The sequence below is a fragment of the Pleurodeles waltl genome, chromosome 1_2 (assembly GCF_031143425.1).
Source record: "Pleurodeles waltl isolate 20211129_DDA chromosome 1_2, aPleWal1.hap1.20221129, whole genome shotgun sequence".
NCBI classification, from domain to species: Eukaryota; Metazoa; Chordata; class Amphibia; order Caudata; family Salamandridae; genus Pleurodeles; species Pleurodeles waltl.
The window spans coordinates 1174360662-1174388088 of record NC_090437.1 but is presented as its reverse complement, the minus strand read 5'-3'; the positions used below and the strand labels follow the sequence as shown (position 1 = coordinate 1174388088).

The 27427-nt window shown below is 40.9% G+C and overlaps 1 protein-coding gene across 1 annotated transcript in view; it reads right to left on the bottom strand.

Moving 5' to 3' along the window:
* Positions 1-27427, bottom strand: part of HTRA3 (HtrA serine peptidase 3) — a 263892-nt gene that overhangs the window by 83720 nt on the left and 152745 nt on the right. The window contains exon 5 of the mRNA XM_069203412.1: positions 16524-16556. Within this exon, the coding sequence (XP_069059513.1) occupies positions 16524-16556 (33 nt within the window). The remainder of the gene's footprint in view (positions 1-16523; positions 16557-27427) is intronic.

Below are 27427 nucleotides of genomic sequence, written 5' to 3'. Positions count from 1 at the left end.
ACGAAAAGTATTAAGCTGAGTTGAGAACGAGCCGATCGAAAAGCCGCTGAGATGAAAGTAGCCGATCGACAAGCCACTGAGATGAAAGTAGGAACAGCAGAAAGTGAAGTGGCATTAGTCATGAAGAGTTGACACCAACATCAAGCAGATGCCCTTAAAATGACATCCTTAAAAAAGAAAAACTGTGTTTCTGATGCAGATTTTCATTTTCACATCAGAATAAGGCCCTGATGTATAGTTTTTTCACACAAAACTGCGCTAATGCAGTTTTGTGTGAAAAAGTATACCACCATTGGTCGCAGTGCCATGTAGGAGGGCCCAAGTTAGCCCCCCCATGGCACTTTAAAAAAAAAATGAAAATACTCACCTGAACTTACCTGTCTGACCTGGGATGGAGTCCCCCTCCATCCACTGGCATCCCTCTTGTGTGGGTGGGGGTGTCCCTGGGGCTAGGGAAGGGCACCTGTGGGCCCATTCCATGGTCTCTGACAATGGAAATAGGCCCACAGGTCCCCTAACGTTTGCCCTGACCCAAGCGTTAAATAATGCCACTAAGCAAGCTTAGCGCCACTATTTAAGGCCCCCTTCTCCATGTGCGTGATTTTAGCATGGGGGGATAAATATGGCGTTAAGGCCATATCGTCATTTTTGCATGGGAACGCCTACCTTGCATCCCACTGATGTAAGGTAGTTTCCCGTAAGCAAAAAATGACTTTTCAGGTCTAGCGCCAAAGTATAAATATGGGGTTAGGTTTGCGCCGAATTTGCATTAAAAAAAAATGATGCAAATTTGGCTCAAACAGAGTATAAATCTCGGCCTAAATGTCCAGCCATTGGACAAAAGAGTAAAGGGTGCGTAAAGGGGAAGCACTTTATAACCATTTGTAAAGTGAAGAAAAAACAAGTGTGTCATGGCAGGAGGAGAATATGGATACCAAAAAGTTCCAGAAGCAGTCTCACCACACCTACAAACACAAAAACCAACCAGAACTGTGACACGTCAAAACTAAATGAAGTTAACCACATCAAGTTAATCCTGCAAAAGTTCCCTGATATCACCATCGAGCGACAGTGAAGAGGATGAATATGCGGTGATCATAGATAAAAAGGAACAACATCCACAAGTGGGCCTTGCCACTTGCAAGGAAGACGGAAAAAGTTGAAACAAGTGAGCTGAGAAAACAAAAGAACTCATATGTATATTGACCCAAAATCAAAATGAAATTCAACTGCTGCCCAGTAATTTTTGTAATCGATAATGGTGCATCTAACAACATCATTGCAGTTGAACAATTTCACACTCTACAGCCTATACCATGACTCAAATTGGTCGAAAGTTGTCACAAGGGCTGCTTCAAAGCCGTTGCAGAGTTAATGACCATTCATAACGATCCTGTGGCCCAAGAAGACATATGTGCAGGTCCCAATTCATGTTCTTCAAGGTACTCCATCTAGTGCATGACCACTTAGCATTACAACAGCTGTTGACATAGGGATGATATCCATCAATTACAACCATAATACACAACTTAAATCTGTGAGTCAGTTCCCGTCACTGTTTCATGATCTAGGAAGGCTCAAAACGATGAAGGTGCAACCTCACATTATTGAAGCCTGTTGCACAGCGACACCACAAAATAGCATTTCACCTACATTAAATGGTTGAGAAGGAGCTAGAAGCTTTATTGAAACATGACATTATTGAGCACTCTACTGGTCCTACACTATGGGCATCGCCCATTGTGGTAGTGCCCAAATGACAGTGGAGGTGCAGTGCGCATCTGTGTGGGTATGTGGCAGACCAACAAAGCAATCGAGAGAGAGAGAGACATCCTGGTCTGCACATTGCAGATATGATTATGCAGTTGAATGGAGACAAAGATGTTTTCCCTGTTTTGACCTGAACAAAGGCTACCTTCAGCTTGAACTGGAAGAGAACTGCAGGAACATTACCACTTTTTGGATTACATTACCACTTTTTGAACTAATGTTTGCTTATTTAGATACAAATGACTAAGCTTTGGAGTTTCCTCTGCTGCAGAAATAGTCCAAGATGTTATACGTAGGATTATTCAGCCTGTAACACATGCCTTCATTTAAAGTGATAAATGCAAAAAGAACAGCTGATGGACGGAATGCTGAACAATGCAAACATTCACCCCCAGTCAAAACGATCTGGGTTTACTCTATTGTTTTTTTGCCCACCACGCCACCCCAGTTTGGACCCAGCCATGTGCAAATCAGCCTTGGCCTTGTTCCCCATGGGAACAGTCCAGCCTGAACTACAAGGCCAGGTCCTCCCACGACCGGAATCAAGCATACTGGGACCAGTTTCGGGGTATCACCCCTCATCAGCCAGGCTAGCTTGAATCCTGTGGCACAGGGAGCAAGAGACCCACATCTGCAAATTCCCTTCTCACTTAGGGTGACAAAAGCAAAAAGAACAGATGATGGACAGAATGCTGAACAATGCAAACATTCACCCCCAGGCACAAACATCTGGGTTTCATCCATTGTTTTTTTGCCCACCACTCCACCCCAGTTTGGTCCAAGGCATATGTAAATCAGTCTTGACCCTGTTCCCCATGGGAACAATCCATCCCAAAATGACAGGCCAGGTCCCCCCTGGACCGGAATCAAGCTTCCTGGGACCGGTTTCAGGGTATCATGTGAGCAAATATCAGACCCTGTACCTCAGGGTCTACCCCAGGTACAGCTCAACTACCTCATAACACAGGGTCTGTCTAAACTGTATGAGCACCTAGACGATTGATTGAAGAAATGTAATGCTGCTTTTTGTTAGTCTTTTTAATTGTCTCTTTTTTATTTAACCAGGAGGGAGATGTAGGACCCCACGACAAAGGGCAGACTTATAAAGGACATTACATTATTAATCTGGGAGATGTCAGGGTGTGGTCTGTATTGGTTATTGGGATATTAGGAGTTTAGTTACATGTTTTACGCTGATAAGTAAAGACGTTAACTATGAGCTCCATGTGTGGTGTGTTCTTGCACCTGCTACCGGGCTGGGGAGGACAGACACAGATGAGTTGTGTTTTTGTTTGGCTCATGCTTTTGTTTGGCCACATTGATAGTGGAGATTGACAGTTAACATGTGAATACCTGTTTGTTCTGTCCCAAGGAAGACCCTGTTAAAAATCACTCAGAGCGGTTGAAATGCTGATTGTTTGATTCTAACCATTCATTCATTGGAGCTTATTGCAATCTTAAATGTTTATTTGTCTTGATTCTAATGAAAATGTATCTCAATGATTGGGTCTTATGTATATATTCTCTGTACACTGTGCAACATAAAAGTTCACTATTTATCACTTGCTCTGTATTGCCACTAGGGGCACCTTTCTGTGTTGGAACTGACTAATGTAATGCATTCATGATGTGTGGACAATATAATATAAACCTCATACGTTATGGATGTTTTGTCTGTACAGTTAGCAGGAATAACATATATGACTGAAATAAAAAATAATTATTTTATAATTCCTAGTGGAACACTGTCTTTCTTACACATTTATTAGAAATGTTCCTTGGGAAACATAGTTGCTCCTTTTATTTAATCAAGCAGGCATGATCATACAGCAACACAAAAGAGATATTATTCATCTTCGAGGAGATGGTTCATTAGTGCAACCAATGCTGTTTAGAACTCGTGGGGCCAGATATATCCCATCTCATAATTTTATTTACTCATAGCAGGCATAACCAGCATCAGTAGGGTTATCTTACAGGATGGTGAACTCTTGTGGATCAGCCATCTCAGATCACCAGCTTACTTTTGCTAACATGCCAGTAGGCGAGTACCTATTAGTTGTTAAGTTACTTAAAGGAATAAGTTTGTCCTGCCCACTTGAACTCAAATATACACTATTGTGCAATGTCAGTGTTGGCAATGATGCTACCTAACGAGAATTTAAACCTTCAACAATCAGCAAAATTAAGCATGTTCTTATGTTAAATTTCCTGGATACGACCCTTGGATATTAGAGCCGTAGAATTAGCAGATAGGCTAGTTTCGCTCTGGTGGGTCTCTTTTACTAGTTGCAGAAGAACCAAATGTAGCTCCAGGAGTATCACTTAGCGCAGGTTTCAAGACCACCCAAAGATATGTGTGGTGCAGAACCTTAAGATATATAAAGATAGTATCAGGGAACTCAAATCAAGTCATAGGTGGCAGCTATTTATTGTAATGAAATATATGTTTAATCCTGTTTCGTCAGCTACAATATCCAGATTTCTAAAATGGCTTATAGGAGAAACAGGTACTGATCGGAAGTATTTTTGGCGCTCACTCAACAAAGGGAGCTATGGCTTTGAAATGGTTTGCGTTACAGGACATAATGAAGTCTGCTGATTGGTTAACTGATTCTACTTTTAAGAGCAACCTTTTACTTTAAGACACATGTTGAAATTACTTCTGTTGTGATTAATCAGCTTTAAATAAGCTTATTCTGGAGCCTGATGTCATGTCATAAAATAAAACATGTTCTAGCTCTCTTTACAAATACATTTCAGTTCTATTAAGTTCACGGAGGAGACACAACAAAAACTGCACCTGAAGCTCTCTCTTTTCCCTGTGTTTCTATATACTTTGCTTATATTATAACAATCATGTCATCAGATTGTTTTGTACAAATTAAATGATGTAACTAGGAAATATGTAGTGTTTTCCCTCCTGGTTTAATTTGTACTTGGCAGTCTACTTTCTTGGATAACTTTCATAAACAAACTTTTGTTAGAGGAGCACAACAGAAAGCATTCAGAAACTGACAATGGAGACGCTCCTGTAAACACTGATTGTAGCCAGTTGTTGAAGCTGGATGCCTTCAGATGCTGCATAGAAAGAAGCAGTCAAGATGGTGTTGTCTCTGTTTGGGCTATTAGAGTCATTGTTTGATTGGTTAGTCAATAGGCACACTCTAGTACTTTTTCTACCATGCCTTATGGATGGGATTTGTAGTTTACTTTGTTTCTCTGGAGTTTAGTAAGGAGAGAAAATGTAATATTCAACTTTGTGCTTTCACTTGAATTGAAAATTATTTGTCACAATAGCTAAAAAAAATGTTAATGCCTTGTGATCTTGTCTCTCTCGCTTCCTCATGGGCCTTGTTGGGCTACATGTGTTCTGTTGTAGCTTGCCTGCTCCCTGTCCAGCCTGTCTCTCACTGTCGGCTTTAGTCCCTCTCACGCTCTACCTCCTGCCATCCTGCTGATCTCTCCCATGGCTCGCCTGCTCAGTGGCTTTTGTGAGCAAGTGCACCAAAGAAAATAACAGGGGTTGCTAGGATACCTGAGGGCATATTTATACTTTATTTGCGCCGGATTTGCATCATTTTTTTAAGGCAGATTTGGCGCAAAACTAACTCCATATTTATGTTTTGACGTTAGACATGTCTAACGTCAAAATATTGGAGTTTGCACCTTTTTTTGATGCATGAACCTACCTTGCATCAATGAGATGCAAGGTAGGCATTCCCATCTAAAAAATGGTGCTAACCCCATAGCCCCATAGCCCCACATTTATCACTGTGCTAAAATGACGCACGGGTGGGAGGAGGGGTGAAATAATGGTGCAAAGCTTACTTTGCACCATTATTTAATGCCTGGGTCAGACCAGGCGATAAGGGGTCGGTGGACCCATTTCCATGGTTAAACACCATAGAATGGGTCTACAGGTGCCCTCTTCAAGCACCAGTAACACCCCCACCCACACCAGAGTGCACCGGAGGATGGGGGCCCCATCCAAGTTAAGTAGGGTAAGCATAGGTAAGTACTTAGTTTTTAAAGTGCCACTGGGGGGGCCCAACTTGGGGCCCCCTGCATGGCACAGGATGCAATGGCCATGCCCAGGGGACACTAGTCTCCTGTGCTGGCCTTTGGGGTGGTGGGCATAGGAGTTATGTGGTATGGATGGTTTTGCATCAGAAAATGACGCCAGGCTGGTTAGAGGCATTTTTTTGGCCTCTAACCAGCCTAACACCATTTTTTGGTGCAAAACCCCTTTCTCCCATACAACCACCCCCACTTCATTTTTTTAGCCCACTCTTTGCCCCGGTTTGCACCACTCCATAAATATGGCGCCTGGCTGGCGCTCATGAATGGCGCAAGCCGGTGCTAAACTTTTTGATGCAAAATTGTGTTAGTGCAGTTTTGCATCAAGAAATATAAATATGCTCCTGAATGCTTAAAGAGATGAATTGCACTCTCTCCAGACCATAAATTCCTCCTCTGTCACTTACGCCCTGCTTTATCCCTGGCTTACTTCTTCCTCTTACCATGATCTTGTTTTTGTCCTCATTTGCCCACCCTGCCTTTCTTGCTCCTTTTCCCTTTGTCTTCCCCTTGGTCTCTTTAACACTTTCTTCGTTTTCTTTCTATTCACATCCTCCATGCTTTACTTGTTCCTCTCTCCCTCCATGCCTTACGCCATCTTCTCTGTCACTTGTTTCCTTTTCTCTCGCCGTTATACTTGCTCTTCTCACTCCCACCACAACTTCCATTTCTCCCTCCCTGCATTTCTCACTTCATCCTCCACCTCTTATTTTCACTTGCCTCCCATTCCTTTAATTCTCCTCTCTCCCTACTTTACTACACACTGTCCTATTTCCCTTCTCGCCATGTCTTAATTTCTCCTCGCTCTCCTGGCCTTCTTGCATTTACTTTACACCTTCCTCCCTTGCTACATCCTCTTTTACCCTCTACGTCTGCCTTCGTACTTTCTCCCTCTTTTTGACGTGTGTTCTTCTGTTTCCCTGCTGTTTCTCCTCTTATCTCTCTCTTATTTTCTCCCTCCCCAGCGCATTTTAACTTCATGTTCACTTTGTCTTAGTTACAACCTTATTTCTCCCATCTTTGCTTCATCGTCTCTCTATACTTTTCTACCTTGCTTTTCCCTCTCCTTCTTGAATACCTTCTTATTGTTTCCATCCAGGTCTTGTATTCGCTTTTCATTGTTTCTTCCATTCTTCTCGCAATGTTTTCTTCCGTTTTTTATTCTCTTCTGTTTTCATTTTTGGAGGCTTTCCCCAATCTAATGTTTCATCCCCTCGTTCCTCAGCTGGGGTTCATCCTGACACTGTGACCTGCAAGCTACTTATCATGGAAAATACACTGTTTCGGACTTCCCATAAATAATTCCTTTTGATTTTCTGTAGATGAAGGCAGACAAAGCCTGTCATAAGAGCCATATAAAGCGTGGGATTCGAGACTGTGCATAGTATGGTTTCTCACAGCATCTGAGTCATGCAGTGTCTGTTATTGGGCAGTAGTGGATGAGCACTTGTGACTTCAGCTATTGATGTTTGAGTCATTTGACACTACAAGACTGCATCCTCTTTCTATCTGGAAGGACATGTTCTGGAGAGCCAAAGATCAAAGTGAAGAAACATATCCCAGATAATCCATCAAAAACACCAAACACTGCTTTAGATATAGTGATAAAAAGGGACTTGTAGAAAGACTGATTCTATGGTGATAATGGTCATGCCTTGACATCAGCTTTCATCAAAACATAATCTGATTCGTTTGGCATACCGGCCAGAGCTGCAGACCTTCGAGCTGGTGGACTATGTTCGGCGTTGGCTCAACATACTGTCATTCTGGTCAAATCACTTAAACTCCCTGTGTCTATAAAAACGTTGTTCTATAATGTAACCAGTGCTCATGTAAAGCGATTCGATATCTTCGGGTTGAGTTCAAGCTATATTAATCTGAAAAAAGTCACCTTTGAATGGAAAGGTCTTTGGGGGATCCGATGAGACCACAGATTGCCACTGCAGCTCAGTTGTCCTGTGCAGTGACGAAAAAGATGCCACAGGTATTTGATTTTGCCTGAGCAGGGTTTAGTTTACTGAATTTTCACACATAGGTCAGCTCTTGCTCTATTATGTATCAAATTGTTTATCAGTGTTTGTTCTGTGCAATTACCTTTGGTTTCAGGAAAAGTTTTGTCCTTTCTGCAAAGATCCATCTGCAGTTTCCCAACCTAGAACGTGGGACTATCTTTGCCTGTATTCCTCCTCCTCTCCCACTTTAGCTTTTCACTTTTTTATTGCTTGTTCTCTCATCCTGTCCTCTTCCTCCACTGCAGCTAGGGTTGTGTAAGCTGTCAAGACCTTCCGAACAGCAACTCACAGGCCTCTTGTCTATTTTACCCTTGACCCCCTGGGTGTCCAACACCACTATCCAGTTAAAGGATGGCATGGGTAAGGGTATCTTTCTGACAGAGGCTGTAAAGGGTCAAAGGTCAAAACCCTCTCCTTCCATACCACACGTCATAGAATATTTGTATGGTGTCTTAATGGGCCCTGTATTTGAATCTCTTGTTCGTTGCTCCTGAGGGAACACCATATAATGCTCTCTTGGTGATTTAGCAAGGTTTCTAAAGAGGCTGCTATTGGGTGGTTCAAATGGACCCACTGATGCACATCAACAGAGTAATATAGCAGACATTTTTAATAATATCCTTCATCTCACAGAGATCCTCTATGCATGACAATTTATGTCTTATGTTAATCAAAGTACTAATAGTTTAGTTGTAAAGTGGTGCACTGAAAGCCATTTTAGAGTGCATTCACGCTAGGTCAGCAGTAGTATAGCATTTAAATGTCATGTTTGACGAATTCATTTGTCATTATGCTATAGTTCATGATGTAAACTAACAGTCTGCATTAAAACAATATTAGTTTTCATAGGGGAAAGTATTTTAAAAGTAACCTGTAAACATTGAGAATGTTGTAATAACTTATAGCTACATGAAAGGGTTAACCACATTTTTGTAATTTTGATTTTGCTGTTACATGAGCAAGTCTAATAGCTTATTAATAATTATTTAAGGCTTAGAGATGTTAAATGTATATTAAATGCATACATTTATGTGCTGTTTTAATTCACTTGCATTAGCCTAAGTGGGACCTGCAAGACCCTGCTTTCTGGCAGTGCAGTAAAGCTTTTCTCATTCTTGCTAACGTGAACTTTCTTTCAGATATACTCCATGTGAAAGCTAGTTTGGAAATAGATTGTCTATGGTTTTATGCTTAGCAGGCTTATTTGCTATATTTTGAAGCCCAAACATACAGGACCTGTGGAATACACGTGTATATAATTGTATAAAAAATGCGTGGAAGAGTACAGATGGAAATTGTTCACATGAAGAGCCTGAAAATTTTCACCAATGTTGCAGTCTGAATCGCATGACTGTTTGCCATTGGTCATTTCCCTTTTTCCATCATATGGAATGATGGATGGACAAATCAGCTTGCCCCATGAACTTTAATACACTGTTTCTCAACTGGATGTTAGTCAGATGAATCCCTTCCATTCTTCACCGCTTGCTGAACCACTTGGATTTGCTAATTCGTAGGGGATCCTTTATTGAGGTTTTTAAAGAATGCAGGCTAAGAACAACTAAATGACTAACAGAACTAGGCAGTGCAAGTTTCATTCTTCACAGGTTTTTGTAGTACTCCTATGTGTTGCCATTAATGAGTGTTTAGTGTTTTCAATGTTAGTTCCGCTGAACTTCATTAGGAGGTTTAGACAATCTATAATGATTCTGTATCTTTACAATCCTATTTTGAGAATCATTTATGTTACTCTGAGCATTAATTTCTAATACAGCCCTTTGAGCTTTGTTTCAGATTGGAGTATCATTTGTGTGGCTAAATGAGTCATACTGTAAATTATATTTGAGTTTTATGCCAGGTGTCCCAACACCTTTAAATGCTGGGTGAAAAGATCCATAGGCCATGACCTAGCCTATATCATGCAAAGGAGACTATGCTACAACAGGAGTTTAATGTTTATGGTCTGTCTATTCCTTTACCAGGCTTTTATACTAGACCCTATTACGACACTGGCACATCAGCGGTCCAGATGGGAGGAGTCCCTGGTTCCATGACTCAGAGTGGCTAAAGACCTTGGTATAACATCGTAAGATCCCCAGTATCACCCATTTCAAACATATGATATCTGCATCACCCCCGCTCTAGCTTTGACCACCAGTAGTGTGGGGCACTTTTGCCAGAGCCACTTTTGGTTTCCAGCCTAGCTCTGCTCCTAGGACCTTTAAAAACACACTTCAAAAGAGTGGTAGTCACTTGAATACAACTTCGTGCTTTCTGGCCTCAGATAATTGATATGAAGCACTACATACATTAGGAAATATGAACCTGGCCATTTACCACCCCAAGAGAATGTTGATTTACTCGTTCAGACATTCACAAAAGTTGTCAAGTTACTCCTGGAAACTAGTTCTATTTACAGCTTTGTGTAACCTGGAAAAAGTTGTTAATTCAATTTTCCTATTCAAGAATATACCATAACAAGGCCTACCAAAGCAAATACATCTACTCACATCAAACCCAAACATTTTTTCTTTGCCAGTGCTTGTTTTCTTATGTGATTTCACTACTGTATCTCAGCTGAAAAGCTGGTAAATCCTGTTTTTATTACTGCTTATGGATTTGGCTGCATTGGGTTTTAGTCCTGTATTCAAATATCTGAATTAGCTTCCTTGCTCAGCAGAGTAACTGCACTTATTCAACCTGACTGCATAAAGCTGTATTTACTTGGATTGCATATTGGTGGGGAGTGCCATGAAACACACTGTGTAAAACACAACCTCATCAACTATATTGCTGAAAAAAGCTAATTGCTATTTTTTCCTTAGGCAGCGCTATATCTCTCTGTACCAACACCCGTTTATAAAGTACACTAAAGCATCAACATGGAAAGCCATGACTAGCTGTTGAGTGATAATGGGTGCATGACGTGGGTTATGCAGCGATTGGCAGGATGTTCCACCTAATATTCCCAGGTGTCTGATGGGCATCTTCAGAAGGGGCTCACAACAGCAGTATACAGAAGGGACACTTATGAATTTTTGGCAGTAGCAGAATACAGAAGCTGAGGGTCCTTCTGGAGCTCTTGACAACACCCGATTGTAGAAGCTAAGGGTGCTGATGGGTGTGTGGAGGTGGGTGGTTGCTCAATGGTGGCTTAGAATTTCCTCCAGAAGCCCTGGTCGTTCACTGGCAGTGCGAATGTGATCATTGCCAAGGTGCACTATTATGTGTTTACCACCAAGGGACAGGTAGCCTGTATCATTGTGGAGCCCTGTATTCCTTAAGGCTAGCATTTTATACTTTTATTCACAAGTTGTTCGGTCTTTCCTCCTCACAATTCCACTCTTCAATACTATGAATAACAGGTCATATAGTGTTAGATAGTGGGATTGCATCCTGGATGGAGTGAGATACAACTATTCCTCTCTTTAAATGTGATAGTATATCTGTGATGATCACTATGCCCCATAGGTTCTGGAGAGTCCCTCTGATGCAGTGTCCTTCTGACTATTTCCTCCATTAAATAAACAAGCATTTCCAATGGAATGGGGAGACCGTTTACTCTAGTTAGACCTATTAGCATTGTAAATTCCTAACTGGACTTTTTTTGCCACATAAATTGAAAAGGAAAAGAAAAACAGTTGACATAAGCAAGTCAATTGAAAGTACCACGGTCGCCACGAGCATGAGCACAAAGGAAAGACACAAAAGAAAAAAGAAGTTCGCTCTCAGTTAAACGCTTCAGCAAACATGCAATTATCCATGTAACAGGGTCGATGGCCAAGGCCGTAACAAAACGGTCCCAAGGAAGAAGAAACCTAAAGCATTTACCAAAGGATTTTTAAAAGGTAAGCCCATGAACAAGTGATACTGATGGGCGTGCGGTGGGCGTGGTTAAAAGCCCACAGTTAGATTACAACACATCACAGCGCTTGTGCGCTCGACTTAAATATGTATAAGACGTTATTTGAAACATTGCTGGATGTCCCTTCTCTTTCACTGGGTTGCATGAGGTTTGTAATGGTGGTTCATGCAGATGTGTTTGCAAGTTTTGATGTTTTTAAAACTTCAATGGTATGTTTGCTCCAGGATCACCTGTACTCCGCTTCTTCTGAAAGTTTGGAAGACATGTGAAGTGGCTTGAAGGAAATTAGAGGATTCTATGAGCATGTTTTCACTATCTCAACCCTGCTGTACAATAATAAAAGGTTATAAATACTGTTCTTTTTTTGAGCCAATGCTGGATAAAATTAGACCTTCATGGCTACTTGTTATGTAGTGATATTCTGCTGGTATTTCACAAGAGCCTTTGCATGCTTATATGCATTTCAATTATTTGGCAGTTTCTTTAGGTAGTGTGCTTTCTCCCCAGCTGTAAGCTGTCTCTTGCCCACTTCTGGGACCACATCTCATTGGATCTGGATGCCCCCACATTGATGAACTTCTTCACAGTTTCAATGTCATGTTATCTTATGAAGATTTGTGGAGTGTGATATTTTTCGCAGAGTATCATGGAGCTGAGCAGATGAGAGTTTAAACAAACCTATGGCCTAGTGGGACTACTAGAAAAGCCAGGTCTTCAGCTCCTAGTAGAATTCAAGTAGTGAGGAATAGGCTCTTGTGTGTAGTGGCAGGTCGTTCCACATTTTTGGGAGTGATGAGGGAGAAGGCTCAAACATTGGGTCTGGTTTTCTGTATGCGTGTGATGTGTGCAAGTAGGAGTTCAAATGAGCAGAGGTGACTGGAAGGTTTGTGAAATTAGATACAATTGTTGATGTATGCTGGGCTAGTGTTATCAAGTGGCTTGAAAGCGTGGGTGAGGAGTATGAATTGTGCACGTTTGTGTATGTGGAGCCAGTGGAGCTACTTCAGGTGTGGTGTGATGTGAGTGCAGTGTGGGAAGTTCAGATTGATGATTGACGCTACGTAGGTGTGTTTTTCCTAGCAGTTAGCTAGTGAGCTTTTCTTCCCATCATTACAATGACATTTACGCAGTTTAACTATGTATTCTAGCTCAATTAATTGGTAACTTTTAACTACAATAAAATATACTTTTGTGTTCATGGTGGACAACATTCAGGTCGTCCTTTAACTTAGCATATGAACACATAACTAATTGAACACATATTTGTTCTGCCTAATACTCTGTCTCAGTTGGATTTCATTATCACATTAAAATTTAAGCAGTGTGCACATAGCAACATTCCATTCCATCTCATTTACTGACGATTTTGGCAGATAACATGAAGAGATTACCACGTTCTTTAAGGACTCAAAGTTCCAGTAAATCACTAATTTTTAAGACTATTTTCTGGTCGCTGTCCTAGATTCAATGCACTTTAGTTGATTAAAAACAGATCAGACATTTGTTTGTGATAGTGATTCACCCTAACAGTCTGCGGAGTGCATCTATTTCTCTGTTACAGTTTATCATTTCAGAATGGATCTCAGGCTTCTTTAGTGCTGTATGTTCTGATGTTTAATAGGTCAATGTAAGTTGAGTCACAGTAACACACATTATTACAGAGCTGAGAAGCCAAAACTTTGTTTGAATCGTTTTCTCCAGGAACACATTGACACATGCAAATTTATATTGGGTTTAATGACATCTGCTGTCATAATATGCATTTTGAATATATCTTCTCTGGTCTAGTGCCCATTTCCATGCTGCACATAGCACAGACTTACAGCCCACCGCTGAGGGCAATATCAGTTGTTAAAGACTCTCAACCTGAGCAATAAAAGAGCCTTTCCACGAGGGGGAGGGCCTTTATTACCTGGTATAGACCAAGGCAGAAGGGCTGTATGGCTATGCTTAGTTTTAGGTAATTGGCACTGGCACTGAATAGTCAACACTGGCACTTATGACAGCTGCCACATAGTAGCACTGTTTGTGTAATTTAGAGATGAGCAGAACAACAGTTGCTTATTCATTCAATAAACATTACAAACAACTAATGACTGCCTTCCAACCCATTCATATAGCTTTTGAGCCTCAACAGTCTCAGTTGGCACACTTGTAGCAGTGTGATGTTTAGTAGTTGTGTAGGTACCGTGATTGGCAGTGCAGGAAGTGGTAATGGGTGGTGCAAGCTGCAGTGACCTCCTGACGCAGGCCCTGGCACTTATTTATTAATTTTACAAATCAAGCACCGACTAGAACTCTCAAGATTCAAATGTTCTAAACAAATTTAGCTATCCAGATTATTTCTTGACGAATAACGCAGCTACACAATGCAGGTGTCTGGTGAGCACAGAGGTGCTCATACAACCAGAGTGGGAATGAACATAAATAAGGTGAATATATTATTTCAAAACTATTTACTAAGTGCTAGTAAACATAAACAGTTGATGGAGCTAAGGTAAGAACAGCAGCCCAACAATAGAGTCCAACAGACAGAAAAATGTTTTTTTTTTAGGAATGAAAGATGAACTGAAACCAATCTTGAAGAGGAAGTTGATTCCCAAAATTAGAGGCCAGCATAAAAAGGATCTTGCACGAATCTGCCTGGAAAAACTGCAGGGATGTGATCATCATTGCACAACTGGGAATTTGTATTCCCTGTGCAAATTTGTTTGCATTGAGATCGGAATTATGCCTGCGTGAAATATTACGCCGAAGTAACACGGAATAACTTCAGTAACTTCGCATTACTCTTACGATATGAAATAATTGAAAATTATATGATTACACCTCATCATGTAGTTGGCACAACATTTTTAAATGGCACACAAATCCTACTGCAGAAGCACAGGAATAACTAATTTACGGACTGTGGCCGGCTGCTGTTATTTGTGTTCTGTTGCATTTAATGCTATTTTCCGGGCACAAAATTAATCCTCATGGCTATTTTGGACTGAAGGGTGCATTTTGTGCTAATAAAAAAGTGTAAAATGCTGGGTTATCCTCCTTTCCTAATTCCGCATAATCTTACACAATTGTGCTTGTTTATGCTACAGGCAATTACTTGAGTTACACTCACCCCTACTTGAAATTCACCAACACCTCATAGTCAGGGCCTAAATGATGCCCGTAGATTTTATATCAACTGGTGCTGGTTTAGCAATTTATTTTGTTGCATTACCGTTGTATTGTGTATTGTGTGGTTTTTGTAGCTTTTTGTTGTTTGAACTCTACTGTAAATGTATTAACAGCATGAGTCTGTTCTATGGCAATTGATTGGCAGGAAATAAGTGGTTTTCCTCTAAATTTTTAGACACATGACACTTAAGGAAGTTAGTTTGCTAATCTGGGGCTTCATAATTAATTAAACACCCAAGAACATGCCAGGCTTGCAGACCACAGGAGCAGGGGTCAGGGGCGGTCCACACCTATAGCTCACAGGTTGGCGGGTCACACTGTAATAGAGACACTTATCAGTGTTTAGTGTGGTGTAGTTAATATGTTAGAAGGAAGTGGCAACTCAGCACAGTCTTGTGACCGTTATCCAGCCAGACAGCAAGCTGGCTATCATCAGTGTAACAGTAGAGTACAAAGCTGAAGGATCTACTTGTCTCAGCAAGTGGCCAGAGTAACTAACCTGTGAATGCTTCCAAGACTCAATTTATGATCTGGATAAGGGGACAGAGGGAGGGCCAGTCATCAGGAGCAGATGCTGTGCTTGGATATACAGTCCTGGCATACATTCATGACAAAGCTGTGGGTTTGTCGCTGCTGCTCACTCCTGCACTGTCTTTCATGAGCCACTTTGATGTCAGAAGACTCCCAACCTCATACTTGAGTCACCCATTGAAAATGTTCAGTTTTTAAAGAACTCAAAGATGTCAATTATTATATTTACATGTTCAACCCTAATCTAGGTGTTGGAATGGTAATCAGTATTTCATAGTTCCTGTATTACATAGGTAGTACAAGGACTGCAATGTTCCTGGTCTACACTGCACCAATCCAATCCACCTGCAGCAGCCCTCTGGGAGGACATGGCAGCATCTCTCTGAAAATGAGATATACACTTGGCTCTGTACGTGGCACACTCCATGGCAGGGCACTGAGCTCACTATTTGTGTTCAGTGCATCTCATCTCTTTGTGAATTAATGAGGTGGTGATGTACTAAAAGTTGTTTGCCACAACCCTCACCCACCACTGAACATACTATTTGTGTGGGACCCACACTTGACACAAATCTCATTTTGGGTAGCAGAAAATTGTTTTTGCGGATTTGTGCATGTGCAAAATGTGCGATTTACCCTACCTGAATTAACTGTACATGTGGTATACTGGCTGTATGAGTTTTGTTCTAATATCATAGATGATAATGCAGTAAAACTGTGGCTCCCGCCACCACTCATACTGTTTCGTTGATGGGGGGTAGTTTGCAACGAGAGGAGTTTCATTGTTAAGTAGTTTCTGAATCATGCCTTTCCTCTGTCCCAGTGAATGAATGTAGCATGTTAACGTTTTGCAGATGGCAAAAATGAACAATTATGATAAGCTTATGTGGAATAGCAGTGAAAAATATGTAAATAACCACTTTTATTTAAAATTGCTATTTCTAAAAGCTTATTGTTGACTCGCATTTCTCTAAACGCTTTGAATAGGAATTACTCCGAATAGTACTTTACATCGCAGATTCCAAATTATTTGTAAATAATACAATAGTTGCATAAAAGAAGTAGAACTGAAAATACATTGCACTTACCAAATTAACCAAGGGACCACCTGAATTTCCATACTGAAAAATATCAAAAGGAAAGAAGTTTTAAGGTTAAATTAATGGGTTATTTTTTTCAGAGAATGTTCCTTCATGCAATTAACTGGAATGGAATTACACACTTGAAAGCAAGGAATAACATGCTATGATACATTATATTGCATACCATTTGTATCTAAAACATCTAACCTAGATTGTCAATTTATGATTAAACAGCCAGATTTTAGGGTGCCTTGAATCATGGGTAATCTTCAATAGCATTGCTTGAATTGCACTGGAAGACATCTACTGTAGGAATAGGCCATTTTTGTGGAGTAGACTGTAAGTCTTAAAGTATATGTTGTATTGTACAAAACGTGAATAAAATGGATGGCTCAGTTAGTTGAAGGCTGTCTGCTGAAACAAGCATCAATGTTGTGGTACCAAACTATTGTGGTTTTAATATCGTTCTATAAAAAATATCACAACCAAAATATTGAAATATCATTGAGGTTAGCATATGTGGGTAAATATGGGTTTACTATGAATAACTCTAAATATATTTACCATGACCCTATACACATATCTTCAAGGTACTTTAAGGATGGGTGAAGAATAGAATACTTTAGTCATATTTTGTTAGCTAATATTTTGGTTACGATATTTCTGTATGGGAATATTAACATCCACGATATTTTGATATCCAACCGGCAGCGACTGGCAGATAATGATTTTGAATCCAGTAAAGGCCAACTCAGCAGTCCATCCCTTCGAAGGCATGTAAACAGAGTACCATAGAGTTGGGTAACAAAAAGTAACACCTGTAATTTACAAAGCTTCGAAACAACAGACGTGCAGTTTGAAGAGCGATATAAGAAGTTAAGATTATCAATTGGAATGCATGATGAAATGTGTACATTGTTTCAATGTGAATACTTGTAGCCACTTTTTTAGTTGAGAGTATTTCAACTGATCTATTTACAGGAAAAAATAGAAAATTAGAAATCCTACTTCTAATTCTAATCAGACTACACCCGTGACAATGTAGCCACCTGTTTCAGGTCTGAAGTAATCCAGTATGGACCTCGTCCACCGTGCAAATCAAAAGACAGATTAAGGTGTCTAGAATTGTATTCAATTCAAGTGATTAACCACAGAATGTTGTAGTCGTCCATGATAGATAATAAAATAGATAAACGCAGAAAATCTTCTACTTGCCCATACTTACCTGGATCTGTTTCATTTAAGGATGTTGTGTTCAGTAGTAAAGTGGCAAACATCATCTTGGGTTTAACCACACTTGGACTCAAAGTTACTTTTCCAACGCAAACCCATGGCAAAGTGTTCAAGTGAGATTTACTATCCAGCGCAAATCATGATTTGCATTCAATAGTAATGCAAAGTTGTGCAATGCGCTACTATGCATGACTTTGCATCAAGGATTTGTTCCCTGAACGGTCCATGGGCATTTCCATACAACCACCCATGGGTTTTGATGCAAATCACTACCTACAAAGAACTGTAGACAGGGATTTGTTCCAAAATGCTACACCTTCTCGAGACAGGAACAACGAGGAGAAATGTTGTAATTTCTTCTTGTTTTTCACACTTTGGCCGTGTACTGTACTATTTTGTACAGCATAGGGTTTATACTGGAAGAGGCTCCATTCAGTGTAAAACCATGCTTTAGACAACGAAGACACCATTATACAGTGGTGCAAGGGGTCTGGGATGGAACAGATCTGTCTAAAGTGCACCAGCACATGCAGAGACCACCACATCTAACTAGGTATGCCACTATTCTGCTCCCTTCCTTTCAGGCAAGGCAGCACAGCAAATGTATTTTATGCTGTGCGCTGCTTGACTTCTTGATATAGCGTGGATGTTCATGGGAGGCCAATTTTCTCAGTCATGATGCCGCATGGCAGTGGCGTAAGAAAACTTGAGGGGGCCACGCGGCAAAATACATGGAGGGGCCCCTGCACTCCGGACCCTGCCAGGTGCCCGTGCACAGTGCCAGGGGGCCCCTGGACCTCGCCCCTTCCCCCGTACCGTGGGGGAGGGGGTTTGCGATGCTTTTTTACTCCACTGCTGCAGAGGGCTCGAATGACAGAAGCACATTTCACTTTTTAACTATCAATGAATGGAACTTATTTATAGAAAAGATTACACTCATTCATATCGTCTGGACTGAAATGAATAAACAGAAGTTTCGATACTGCGAACAAAGTGACTTCTAACTTCTCCATCCGATTGTATTAGAGCAGATTTATCTTTTCTTTTTTTTAATCTTTTTGCAATATATAACGGTTTTAAGATAATGCTTGTATACAACAACATATATCTTTTCAGTGATATCCTCTTCATTGCTGGGCCATTCAAAGAAAATGCTGCAACTATATATAACAGTGCATTGCACTCTTTGGGTAATATCACACAATTTGTGAAGGACACAAACAGCTGCACTTTCCCATCTGCATATTGTTTGTGAACTCTGCATCCCATGTGACCGCTCTCATTTGCATACACTTTTATGAACTCAACACTTTTGTGCAGTTCTTTTATAATATTTAATACACTACTGTTTTGGTTGGCGAGTGCTTAGAAAGCGCCCTTGTCATTTACATGGAACATTTTACACCTGAAGAACCACTTCTGTCAATCCAAGTGACATCTGTGTGCTTTCCAAGTGGCAGGCCGGGTATGTCTGATGGGTCATCTGGAAGTAAAGCTGGGGCACACTAAAATAGAGTACACCACTGTCCACACGGCATGAGGACTGCACCTACAGGATTCCACAGAATCACACATAGCTATCTATACTCGAACACCACCACACCTCTTTAAGAGAGTCATTGAGCACTATGGGGAGGGGGAGCCTTATGTCTATATTTATTATAAGTGCTGAGCATCATGTACTGCATCCTTAGCCTCTGCAAAGTGCTGAGCTTTATTGGATAAGATGCCCCATCCTCTATTGTCATAGACAAGCTGCAGCTCACGTCCTGCTCTCTTGTCGACAGCAGTAACCGCATAAATAGCATGGCTCCGTGTGTCACTCACCTTGCGTTAACGCCCACAAAAGAATCAACTATGTGTGACAGCATGTGGACTGGTCAAATGTGTTCAGCAAGGTGAGGCAACCCTGGTTTGCACAAATTCCAAAAGTGCGGTGGGTTAGGTTTACATTTTGAACCAAGCACAGCAGCAAGAAGCACTGGTAAAGCCAATCAGTCTAGCTTTGTCTGTGCTTGCTTTTTGTTGCTATTGGCTTTGTCAGTGCTTGGTAAATATTGAGCCTGCACTGGATATGCAAATTGAAGTGGCTGGATATTGAAGAAGTGTGATTTCTATGCTCCGAAACTGTCATGTTACTTGTTGAATTGACATGGCGACCATCCTCAAAGTATAGAAAATAATGTTTGGTTAATTTGAAAATGTATTTTATATACTTCCAAGATGGCCATTATGCTGCGTAACCATGGAAATACAAAAAGACACACTTCCAAGATGGTCAGCCACCGTTATTGGCTTTGCCAATGCCAGTACATTTTTTAAATAACCACGTAGTTGCAAAGTCAATAGCGATGAGTGACAGGCAGCAGGAGAGGGGGGCAATGGAAGGGAAAGACAGAACAGGTGGGAGAGAAAGGTGTGAGAGAAAGGTAGTGAGAAGAGAGAGATGAGAGAATGAAATACCGAGCCACAACAGTGCTTGGTGTCCCCGAGGAATAACAAATGATGATGGGGGTATTGACAGAGAGAGAGATAGAGAGACACAGCGGGCTGTACTAGTGACCCAAGCAGTGTCAGTACACACTCCATCAAGAGTAAGAGAAAGCAGGAGAAGCCTCAGCAGCTGGCACGTAGGCAGAGTTGGGCGGTGGGCAAATGTGGTGTTGGTGCATGTATGCATGCGTGCATGCATGCAAGGTGAGTGGTGTAAATAAAAAGAAAAACCCCTCTTACCTTGCTTGCTGTACGGCGTTTGATGTCCTCCTCGTTCTGGTCTCCTCCCTGGTTACAGCAAGTTCCCTGAAGCAATCCTGGTGCTGCTTTCATGCTGGTAACTAGCATGAAAGAATCATCAGGATTGGAGGGAGCGGCCTCTTTCAGCCCTATCAAGAGCACAGGAGGCCTGTGCTTTCTCTAACCCAGCTGTCTTAACAGGAGCATATTTGTGCTGAAATAGCAAGAATTAACTATTTTGCAAGAACTGTGCAGCCTGTGCTAACATGTCAAGTACTTTAAAGGATTCCCCAAGGGTCATGTATATTTTTGCTGCTCTGTCCTACAAAGGAGAGCCCATACTAATATACTCTTCACTATGTATGCATTGGTGCAGACAAGAATTGCATTCAAAGTCCTCACTTTTCAACAAGATATTGAATTCTGCTGCTTCAGAATATTAGTAAAATAGAATAGTAATCTTTCATCTAGCGGGTTATTCAAGGATTTTCGATTAAAAGACAGGTTGCCAGCGACATGCAACCCTTGGAGTGGTGAGACAACCCACTTATTCTCAATTCCCCTTTTTTCCTAGAACGGATCAGTTAGGTGAAAATAGGTAATATTAACCAACAGGGATGTGTTCCACCAGCCCATATAAAGCTTTTTCACTGAGAAGGGATTCTCTGATCAGTAGCATGTAAATGTTAGATGAAACCATAATTGCATTCACCGGATTGCAGATGACTCCTGTACATCCAAATATACTTCAAGAGTCTTCATCTTTTCTTTAGATGCAATCTCAAAATAACCTACTTTAAAAACTAGGCACCCAAAGTGTTAAGCCATTTTTCTATCTCAAACCCTGTGATTCGCAAAAAAAGGCATTTTAGTATTTACTAAACAATGGTTTCTGATCAGAATAGGTTTTCCTTATTGCGTACGGTGTTTTGTGTTGCATTTCAAATTGATACTAGAAAGGGCTGTGAAATCATTCCCACATAAAAGTGTCATGAGGCGGGCATCCCCTTCTATTTGTGATTAGGTGTATGATATGTCAATGGTTTGCAACCACAATTGCAGTAACAAACTACTTAAATGTTGCTAACTCCACAAAATAAGTGGTAACATCCACAAAGGTGAAGCTGTGACCACTGGAAAGCTTACCTTTTGAGAATCATGTCAAGTGGCCTCAGGGAGTGAAGGCTGTGGCCCAAGAGACCACTCCCTATTCTTGCCCATCACTTTTATAAGAGGAAACATTTAGGCCTATATTTATACTTTTTTGTGCCTCATTTGCGCCATTTTTTTATGCAAAAGCGGCGCAAACTTACAAAATACAATTATGTTTTGTACGTTTGTGCCGCTTTTGCGTCAAACAATGAGGCAAATGCGGCGCAAAAAAGTATAAATATGGGCCTTACTATTTTAAAGCAGCAAAGGTTCCTTAAAGGAACATGGGCCAATTGGTAAAAAGGTTCTCATTGGAGAATGCAAACACATTGGCTGGTCCTTGCAGGCCATTATCCCTGTGTTTGTAGCCAGTCATTCATTCAGAAACATTCAGGCCCCCTCCCCGCAACTGGAGATTTTGCGATGCAACCTATCTGTACATAGGTATCACCACAAATTTAAAGACTCTTTACAAAAAGTCAGTGGAAAATTTTTAACCACTTTTTGCAGCCAGTATTTTCGTACATTGGGCCTGTGATTCCTACTTTTGTACCGTTTTTTTAGAAAGAAATCAGTGTTCTCTAAAATTAAATAAAGTTTTGCATTATTGAAGTATGTCACCTGTTCAGTTTTAGATCTCACAAACACTCATCTCCACTGGAATATAATCTGAGTGTCTTTGGGATAGCAATGGAAGGTTGCTCAAGTTGGTAACCTAATCATTTCTGGAGCAGAAGGAGATTTAGGTTAAAGAGTAGTGCAGTATACATTACTCTTGGGGAATTCCATAAAGTACTTGACCTTGTAGCAATCATCATTGGCAATGCCCTGACTCAAGAAGCTCTCGGTGTAGTACATGTGCGGAAGCATTTTACCAAGATTTCTTTTTAGCACAGCTTTCTTATTTGAAATAGCATTTGTAGCTGTATCTTAACTCATCACAAGACCTCCCAACATGTGTTTAATTTGCTAAAAAGACATTTGGCACCATAAACGCAAACTTATTTACAATGTAAATGATGGTAAACTGTGAAATAGCCTTAAAGGCCAAGTAACATCTGAATGATGGCAGTACTTTAGTTATCCAAACATCAAGCATGCAAATATTCAGCGCCTTCCTGCAAGCAAGGATCTTTTTTGCCTGTAGAAAAGACTAAGAAATAAAGAATGTATGCAAAAAAGAGCACGAATGGTGAATATTTCCCACAGCAGTGAGGCCCAAGTTAGTGAAAGCAGTCTGAAGTTGCTTGATTTCCTATCTGGAGGGGACCTGCTCTAGAAGTTCAAGTGCATGTGTTTGGCATATGACTAGAGTAGCAGAGTAGGAGAAAAACAATGGACTAGATTGCAGCCAAAGTGATCACCAGTGGCTAAGAATAATTCAAGCATTCCTTCCATCAATTTATTGCATGTTCTGGATAGCAACATCACTCATTCTGTTTAGGCCGAATCCATACTTGTGGGCCTGTCATTACAGTTCAAGTCAATGCAAACAGTGTTGTTCCATCAGGAAATATGATCAGAATCTTTCACAAGATGTTTGTGGGTTCCCAAATCATACTGATATTGTTTAAAATTTCCTGTCCAACACCTATACATGTGAACAGTTTTTATTTTTACTGAAATATCTTTGTTATTTGTAAGCAGTCACACTGCTGATTGTGGTGTCTGCTGATTTCACTTCCTTCTATTGTCCTTTGAACACAGGAGACCTATTTCCCTTTAGGCATGGTGTTTGTTTGCTGTTACTGCTCACCCCAGTCTTTTGTTTCTACCAGTTCTTCTCCCATGGAGTCCTGGATTCGCCCTGCAGGAGGAGCTGTCATATAGTCATCAGGTGAAAGGTAGAGTCAGTTGGGGCATGAAGTGTTTCTCCCTTACTTTCTCCCTCTCTCCAGTGGCCCCAGTGCCCCGTTCATACTATAGCACATCCTAAATAGTAAGTAGACCCCAAGGCTTCAGGAACACTGCAGGGCAGTCTGCCTGGGTCATCCATTAATGGGGCATGGCGGCAGCTTATGTGTAAGCCAAACTTTGATAGTTTGCAAGACAAATGTTTTTCATTGCAAAGCCGACAGAGCTTAAAGCCATTTTACAAACCAAGACTGCTTTGGTCCACCTAAATATTAGTTTAATCTCTTCTCAGGTGAATGCAAAAATGTCTTAAGCATTTAAAGTGCATTAGTTAGGTGGGTCATGGAGGAGTACATTGTTTAATAAGCAACATTTAATGCAAAAAACAGGTGCCTTAACTGTTGTTACTGAATACTGAAGATATAAGGCCAAGTGACACTCTCTCCAGGGTAAAAGAGCAGCAGAAAGATAACTTGGCCCATTCACTTACCAGAATTATTTTGTGAATACACAAGAAAGTCTGCACATTTTAAGCTCATTTACAATTGTTTTTGTTTTACTACCTAAGACATTCCTGATGACCAATCTACTGTGATGTTTGTAATAATTAATAAGGATGGAGAAAAATAGTGTGTGTAGCACTTACTCAGCAAGTAGGTTCAGCCATAAATAAAACAATCCAAACAACTTGCCTGGATTAAAGGTAATGAAACAAGTTGCTTGGGCTACATTTGCCTATATTGTATATTCAACCTCTTAACTACAAAGATATTTCTGCCACAGTGCTGAGCCCTTTTCCTGAAACCTCTATGTTTGAGAACTGCGTAGGGTCTGCGTAGTTATCTGGTTGCTGGCCAACTCTAGGTCAAAGTGTTGCAGCCATCCTCCAAGAAAGAGACATTTCTGTGGTTTACACATATTTTTGAGGTTTGCAAGGCAATCTAATCAAGAAAGCAGCCGAGATTCAAATAAACCATACATAAATCTCTGTATTTCTCTGAGTCACTAAATTTAAAAAATGTCCACGGTTGGTAAGCTTCCCAGCGTGGGAGGTGACCCATTGCCCGAATACTGCAGCCATTCTCATGGGTAAGTGAGTACAAATTGGTATTTATTTGGCATTTTTTGATATATGGTTTGTCAGAAAGGGGACTCCTCCTTCTTGGGGTAGAAATACTGGCTGCTTCCCAAGGAGTAGGTGCAAATATTCGTTACACCCCCGGGGCACTTTCAATTAAACAGTCCCGGTGTTCTTTATGCTTTCTGCAGTTCCATGTGGGGGGCTAGATTGAGGTTAAATCTCCAATCTGCTCCCCAGGGAGCCATACAACCTGTTGGGGCTCTAAGGATGGAATAAGTAGCCAGATGCCAGTGTGGGTCAGCCCCTATCCCACCTTAAAAATAACTCACTATTGTCTATTTTTGTTTGAATAGGGTAAAATCATCAAATTCCTCAGAGGGGGTGTACAGTTTGTTTGGTTTCAGGATTGAGGGTGTGGACCAATGCCCCCATTCTTTTTTTTTTTTTTAATGGGAAAACAACTATCCTTAGTAGCTAGAGGGATTACTACCTCCTGTGGGAGGGCATGGCAGTAAACCTCCCATTCTGTCCTATGGAGGGCAGAAACACTGTGTTGAATATAGGAGTAAAGGGTGTAGTCCATTGTCAGGATGGGCCAACTCCCACCCTGTTTGTTATTTTAAAAAAATCTATCATTGGTTCCGAGTGTGCTTTCTGCCCTCTCACTTGGAGGGTGAGTGTGCTCAGGCAATATGCCCCAAAAGACTGTTTAAGCTACAGGAGTAGAGGGTGTGGCCTGATGCCAGGATGGGCTGGTCACAACCCCGTTCTTTTTTTTAAAGTCAAATCTGCCCCTGGTTTTTAATGTGTATCCTGCTCCCAGCAAGGTCAAATTGGGTTTAAAGCTTCCAAGCTGTTCTCTGGGGGTAAACAAAGACTGCGTAGGCTTTAGGAGTGGGAAGTGGGCCCGAAATGAGGGCGGGCCATCCCCACCCCATTTTCATAAAAAAAAAACAAATCTTGGGATAAAGTGGGTGGTCTGACCCTCAACCCCAGGGTAAGTAGACTGTGGCAAACTCCCAATCTACTCCCTCCAGGAGAACAGAAAGATTAAAAACTTAATTGGTGGGTCGAGTGAGCAACTGCCCATGCAGCTGCTCACCCCACCAATGCGCAGAGGCATTTCCTTGGTGTCTAATGGGTGGATACCTGCTCAGGAGATTGCTCTCTGTGGCCCAAGGAAGGATCCCTAATGTCCCCTTTCCAGTGGTACCTCTCCTGTTATGAATTGTCATTGAGGGTCTGAGCTGTGCCCATAAGCACCGAACACAATGAAAGGAGCTGAACAGCTCCTTCAACTTTTACTTTTAAGAATGATGACATCAGCGCAACACAAAAAAGGATCAGGCTTCCACAACAGCAAGAGGTGGGCTCTAAAAGGGAATCCAGCTGATGTGAGCAATAGAGGGCTTTCCTTCCCTTGTCAGGTGTAGGCCATGTTCATATTCTCTGCAATGCAAAGATAGTGCAGAGGACCGGAACATCAAGTCTTACTCACTAAAGGAGTTGAAGAACTAGTGTGATAAGAGAACTCAATCTTAAGAGGCTCACTTAGTGGTCTTGTTTGCATTCCCTATGCAAATTGTTTAGATTATTAGGTTGCCATTATAGGGGGATTAACAACTACAGGATCAAAACTATTCTGTAGGGAAAATGTGGTATGATCAGTGATGCATCATACATGCAATAAACCTAAAACTATGAAAGATGTAGGGGCAAGGTTGGTAGGATGCCTTTAAGGTCAATGCACACTAACTGAGAAAACAGGCAGCAGCCTAAGTTCCTGTCTTATACTGTGAAGACAAGGGTACTTTGTTTCAAAGGGCCCTAAGGTAGTATGGTCAGTAAAAATGCTCCATTTTGGGAGACAATGATACATTAGCAACCTAGATTTGAAGTGGCAGTGAGGCCAAAGCATTTCTGTATCTTAAGTTCACCTTTCAGCACAGATGAATAGATACTTGTTCAGTCTATCCTGGAGCAGATGGCTATTGCATTGGTGCATCATGAAGATACAATATAGCTTTTAAGGCCATTGCAGTCATAATTTCACAATTGTAACATGTGCAACAAAAGAAGTCCAAAGGTACAGTCCAAGGTTTATGCTGTTCAAAATGATCCAACTTATTCAATGCAAAAGTATTCAGAACCTTCATGGACTCTCTACTTTTTTCATACAATATTTTATTTGATATATTCTGGGTTGGCAAGCATTTTCACAAAGTTGCCTAGAGGGAAGGTGACTTACATATCGGCAAGTCGATACGTAGGAACATCCCAGTGAATGAAGACAGGTTTTTAGATTAAATTTACATCAGCCAGGTTAGTCTTAGATATCTTTTTCGAGACTGATGCATCAAAGTTGCAACTGAAACACTTTGTTTGCACACGTGGGAAAATGAAAAGTTGCTTACAGTAGGAATACTATGCTAGAAAACGAGATATAGACAGATTACATTAAAGGAGAGTGGTGGTTGTCAATGATTGTAGAATTTGGAAGATGATGAAGTGTTTTTTTTTTATTCTTCACAGATCATCATAGCCTGGGGTATGTAAGTAGTGAATTGAATATTATTCTTATTATTAGTAATTTATATAGCACAATGTTCACCCAACGGGTACCTTGGCGTTATCAAACTATCGATCTATGCAAGGGGCCTCTCATAATATTAACAGACAGAAGAGTTAGAACCTACCCCATCTATTTAGGGAAAAGCCACGTCTTCAGATTCTTCCTAAAACTCAGCAAATTTCCAGTCGCTCTTAGGGAATTTGACAACTTGTTCCAAAATTGTGCTGCCATGACTCAAAAAGATCCCCCAACAAGTCTTGTTTTTTTGAAAATGTGCACACAAGC